The 6,161-nt window shown below is 46.0% G+C and overlaps 1 protein-coding gene across 1 annotated transcript in view; it reads left to right on the top strand.

The window, feature by feature from the left end:
• Positions 1 to 312: 312 nt before the first annotated feature.
• LOC310775896 (serum response factor-like) overlaps positions 313 to 6,161 on the top strand; it is a gene marked incomplete at its 5' end in the record, with an annotated part of 40,457 nt that continues 34,608 nt past the window's right edge. The window contains 3 exons of the mRNA XM_083636020.1: positions 313 to 497; positions 2,902 to 3,103; positions 5,054 to 5,311. Coding sequence (XP_083492146.1) covers positions 313 to 497; positions 2,902 to 3,103; positions 5,054 to 5,311 — 645 coding nt within the window. The remainder of the gene's footprint in view (positions 498 to 2,901; positions 3,104 to 5,053; positions 5,312 to 6,161) is intronic.

Genomic DNA, 6,161 nt, shown 5'->3' with positions numbered 1-6,161 from the left:
AGCAAATCATGATGCATGTAATCGGTCACATGTCTTGAAACAGTGATATACACGTACTACGCGTCTGCGTCGCAGCCGGCATGAAAGGTAAAATGACACGCCCGTTGCCGTCGGTGTTAAAGGGATATACACGCAAATGCTGCATCCGGTATCAATGGGTTAAGTCAAATACAGTACTGTATGTACATCTCTTTGCATAAAAGCATCTGCCAAATGTCTGTCTTCTCTATGTACAGGAGCTGTGCCTGGCTGGGAGGAGGTGTCTGGCCAGGGGGGATACAGTGGGGGATGTTGGGGGGGACCGGGGCAGGGATGGGCACGAGACCAGGACATGGACCCGGGCGGACCGGACCGAGCAGCACCTCCGGACATGGACCCGGGCCTGGAGAGCCCGACGGGGGGTTTGAAGACAGGGAGGTACTGCACACCTACAGCGGTTCAGAGCAGGACTCTGACTCGGGGGAGTCGGGGGAGGAGGAGGACGCCGTGGGCGACAGGTAGGGAGGAAACCTTGACTGATGTGGGTACCGGATCTCCTCGGCCTGTCAGATATGTTTGGGTTCCCGCGACTACAGATGACATCACGGCTTCACACACTGGTGATTGGCTGCATGTCGGGCACGTGGGCTGACATGCCAAAAATGTCCGATTAGCTGACAAGCTAAGCTACTGATGTTATCGGACATTTGGGCACGTTAATACTCGGGGTGTCAAAATTAATCGTACAATCGATGCATCGCCACTCGGGGTGTCAAAATTAATCGTACAATCGATGCATCGCCATGCGGACGTGTGAATCGAATCGCATCGAATCATTGACAGTAGGGCTGGGCAATATAATCTATACGCCTATATATCGCAATATTTTATTTCCCGATACTGTATCGATACTTGGACGCCAAGTATCGAGATATATATATATATATATATATATATATATATATATATATATTTGCATATATATATTTGCAGGCCATGCCATGCCAGGCCACTGCATCTGGTGATTCTTCCCACCCCTAATCGATACTGTATCGATATTTCCCATATCGATGTGTTCAGTAACACTCAACACTAAATTTGTCCACTAACTTATCAGTATAAAGTGATGTACATATTATTACACTACCTGGGTGGTACACAGTGTGTTGTATCTTTACTGTATCGCAATGTATCGTGATACAATCGTATCGCGACCCATGTATCGTGATACGTATGGTATCGTGAGGTCCTTGCCAATACCCAGCCCTAATTGACAGATGAATCGTTTATGCTTACATTTCTGTTGACATTCAGATTTTAAAGCACTTTCTAAGTACAAAAGGGACTTGATATTTATCTGACTGCTTGTATTAATTGATGAAGAAGTAGCCATGTGCAGTAAAAATATAGAGAATTGAGGATGTGATACTTGGAGCTGCAATACTTTGAGCTATATCGACATGCATCGTGGAATCGAATCGAATCGTTGACTGATGAATCGTAATCGAATCGTGAGGCCGGTGAAGATTCACAGCCCTAGTTAATACATAGAACATATGAATCATACGAACATTCAATCATCAGGATTCAAGTGTACAGGAGCATTTCTCATGAACATGAGCCTAGCCTTTTGAAAATAACTTGTGAGAGCTTAAAAATACACTTTATGCTAGGTAATGTACACTAACAAATATCTACCATCTTGTAACTGCATGAAACATAGTGTAGTGTACACACTTTCAAACACATTGAAATCAGCGTTACGATGGTAGCCTATATGATATTCTAATGCTTGTCTGCATAAATACCAGTGTATTTAGGATTGAATGCATCTATGATTGGTATTTCGAATGTATTTACATGTTCAAATGTCCAACATCAATCATATGAGCTTAGCTTTATAGCTAAAGCTAAACAATAATTGAATTGCAAGATAACTATCCAACTAAAATCACAATATCACAGCCATTTTGTGCATCACTTTAGACTCCAACCAGCTGTTTATTGTGGTAAAACACAGTGATATCAGGTCTTCTGTTTCATGACAAGCTAAAACAACAAGCTAAGATGAAGGTTCCTCCATAGACCGATGTTTATAGTTTTCCCGCTGAGTTCGGTTACATTCCCCAGGGTTGATCTGGCTGGTAAATCGGCTAGCTAGCTAGCAATTCGTCCATTAGCAAGCGAGCTAACTTTACCTACAGTAGCAACTGAAACAGTCAATGGCGCTTAAGATCACATTATCTATCAATGTTATAAGTGTATCTAACAGGCAAGCTAGCTAACGTTACCTATAGCAACTAAAACAGTCAATAGTGGTCAAGCTAACATCTAATGTTATCAATGTTATAAATGGATCAACATGATCAATGTTAGATCATCAGGTTGCTTGCTAATGTGGACAAATATCTAGCTAACCTCACTGTTTAGCCGCTGCAGCCAATCATAATGCGTGAAGTCGTGGCGGTGTCATCTGTAGTCGCAGGACCCCGAGCACATCCGTTACCCACACCGGTTTAATGATAAACCATGATCAAATTCATGATGGTTGGTATTACTGCTTTACATTTTAATTATCATTAAAACCCTGTAGGTTTGATTACCACGATTATTGCTGCTGCACAGAGCGCTGTTCGTTTGTTTATTTCAAAGTTTATTCAAAGTGTCCAAATTGCACCAACTCCTATTGACTATGTTGTTATTTTAATGTTCATGCAAACAAAAAGTGCCTAGTGCTGCTAATTGCATTTATGGTTTTCAATATAAAACTTGGTCAAATTATTTCAATGTGTATCAGTACTTTTTCAAATGTTTTACTACATTCTAACAATACCACGATAATACTGATAACCGGGATCATTTTGTTCACTGTAACGGTGATATGATTATTATTGTTTTTTCCATCATCCTCTCTGGGGACAGGAGAGGCGTGAAGCGGGAGCGCTCTGAGCGGGAGCTGGGCCGGGCCTCCGGGGGCCGGGCGGGGGGGGGATACGGGGGGGCAGCGGGGGCCAAACCGGGCAAGAAGACCAGGGGGCGAGTCAAAATCAAGATGGAGTTCATAGACAACAAACTGAGGAGATACACCACCTTCAGCAAGAGGAAGACCGGCATCATGAAGAAGGTGAGCATGGCAGCTCCTCCTCCTGTGTCAACGCCTCTCATGTCACAGACTAGGGCTGTCCCCGAATACCATGTTTGGGCTGTGAAGCTTCAGCGACACGTATTCAAATATATTCGAAGCTTCAGTGACAAGTATTCAAATATATCCGAAGCTTCAGTGACAAGTATTCAAATACATCCGAAGCTTCAGTGACAAGTATTCAAATATATTCAAAGCTTCAGTCACAAGTATTCAAATATATCCGAAGCTTCAGTGGCAAGTATTCAAATATATCCGAAGCTTCAGTGACAAGTATTCAAATATATCCGAAGCTTCAGTGACAAGTATTCAAATATATCCGAAGCTTCAGTGACAAATATATTCGAAGCTTCAGTGACAAGTATTCAAATATATCCGAAGCTTCAAGTGACAAATATATTCGAAGCTTCAGTGACAAGTATTCAAATATATTCGAAGCTTCAGTGACAAGTATTCAAATATATTTGAAGCTTCGACGCACTACATGGCGTCATCACCACAGCCCAGAATGCCCAGAAGCTAATATTACCGGAGTTGGAGTGTATCTCTAACTGAGGAGGTGCAGTGTCACTGACGAGGATTAGCCTGCTTCTCATCTCATAAGGTACATAACGTAACGTTAGTCGCTCGTTAACAGCTGATTATGGCTGCATGCTGAAACGCGTCCATTGTTTGTGCTCGATAGCTAATCAATTTAATTGTTAATTCTATCCCTCTGCTGTTTGCTCCCCTTTCAGCCTTTCAGTCTAGAATAGCCTGCTAAACTGTGGTAGCCTGTCAAGCTTCTAATGTCACTTCTGCTCCTGTGTGTGAGTGCGCTTCCAGAAAAGCTCTGTGTTGCTTCCGCGGCACCTTACTTCCTTCTTATGAAATTGAATTTCTCTTATGAAATTATTAACACCAGCGATTGTCCGACCAATGAGAATTTGGTGGGACTGGACTCATAACCACCAAACAACTGACCAGAAGCATGCAGCCCTACAGATTACATAACTTTTACAAGCAAAAAAGAAAGCAAAAAAAAAAGCGATTGTGCGATAATCAGCTTGACTCTGCGGTGGACGTGACTTTTTGTATAACCGCGGTAATGCGTCGTGGCAGCCCTACGTGTGTCACATATTTTTGACAGTTTATATTTTATTGTTTTATTGACTATGTTTATATTTTTCCCTACCTGAGTGTGGGCAACTGTAGCATTACTCAACTCCCCTCAGGGATCAAGAAAGTTTTTCTGATTCTGATTTTGATCTGACGTTTTGTCTTGCTCTGTTGTTATCTAACCTCTCTCCTCTCCTCTCCTCTCCTCTCCTCTCCTCTCCTCTCCTCTCCTCTCCTCTCCTCTCCTCTCCTCTCCTCTCCTCTCCTCTCCTCTCCTCTCCCCTCTCTCCTCCTCTCCTCTCCTCTCCTCTCCTCTCCTCTCCTCTCCTCTCTCTTCTCCTCTCCTCTCCTCTCCTCTCCTCTCCTCTCCTCTCCTCTCCTCTCCTCTCCTCTCTCCTCTCCTCTCCTCTCCTCTCCCCTCCTCACCTCTCCCCTCTCTCCTCTCCTCTCCTCCCCTCTCCTCTCCTCTCCTCTCCTCTCCTCTCCTCTCCTCTCCTCTCCTCTCCTCTCCTCTCCCCTCTCTCCTCCTCTCCTCTCCTCTCCTCTCCTCTCCTCTCCTCTCCTCTCCTCTCCTCTCTCTTCTCCTCTCCTCTCCTCTCCTCTCCTCTCCTCTCCTCCCCTCTCCTCTCCTCTCCTCTCCTCTCCTCCCCTCTCCTCCTCTCTCCTCTCCTCTCCTCTCCTCTCCTCTCCTCTCCTCTCCTCCTCTCCTCTCCTCTCCTCTCCTCTCCTCCTCTCTCCTCCCCTCTCCTCTCCTCCTCTCCTCTCCTCTCCTCCTCTCTCCTCCCCTCTCCTCTCCTCTCCTCTCCTCTCTCCTCTCCTCTCCTCTCCTTGCAGGCGTACGAGCTGTCGACGCTGACGGGGACTCAGGTGCTCCTCCTGGTGGCCAGTGAGACGGGTCACGTGTACACGTTCGCCACGCGCAAGCTGCAGCCCATGATCACCTCTGAGACGGGCAAGGCTCTGATCCAAACCTGCCTCAACTCCCCCGACTCCCCGCCCGACCCCGCCAACGACCAGAGGATGAGCGCCACCGGCTTCCAGGAGACCGACCTCACCTACCAGGTCCCTGAGGACGGCTCGGAGGGAGCCAAGGTAACTCAACCTCTAGGGTTCCCACTAGAGATGAGGGAGCCAAGGTAACTCAACCTCCAGGGTTCCCACTAGAGATGAGGGAGCCAAGGTAACTCAACCTCCAGGGTTCCCACTAGAGATGAGGGAGCCAAGGTAACTAACCTCCAGGCTTCCCACTAGAGATGAGGGAGCCAAGCCAACCTCCAGGGTTCCCACTTCGTTAAATTGTCTAAGTGTTGACTGTGGTGGTGTCAGTCACGATTTGTGACGGGGAGTGATGTCATCAGGGATGTCACTTGAGCAGTTGTGTTGTCATCAGTGACATCACTCCAGCAACTGTGATGTCATTAGTGGATTACCCATCTGTGATGTCATCAGTGATGTCACTCCAGCAACTGTGATGTAGTATTCTTCTGTGGTGTTTTATGCCACAAATTTGCTATCCTTTAGGGCCTGTGTCCACCTAGCGTCTTTTTCCGACGTTAAACGCTGGAAGTACGCTGGGAAACGCTGATCTCGGCGCACAATATAACAAGGAAGCAGTCTGAAACTAACGTTAGCTCAGTGCGGTAGTAGCTTGATAGCTGACAGCTAACATTAGCAAACAACACACATACAGTGATTTAGCTCAACAACACTCACCAGAAATATTAAGTGTCTAGCCAATCTGCTCCCACAATTGAGCCTTTCTGTCTCTGTTGCGATAGTTTTTTCATATGATTAGTTGCCAGAAAAGCAGCACCCAACACCAGTGTCTTTCTGAAAAGTGAAAATAATTTCAGCTGGAAGCGCTGGGAGTCGGGCGCACAAAAACACCAGAGCGCTCTGAAAATAGACGCTGGGCGCTGCGCACTTTCTCTACACGTCCGTG

Source organism: Poromitra crassiceps (genome assembly GCF_964638095.1).
Source record: "Poromitra crassiceps genome assembly, chromosome: 4".
NCBI classification, from domain to species: Eukaryota; Metazoa; Chordata; class Actinopteri; order Beryciformes; family Melamphaidae; genus Poromitra; species Poromitra crassiceps.
The sequence above is the reverse complement of the archived record's forward strand: the minus strand, read 5'-3'. Positions and strand labels throughout refer to the sequence as shown.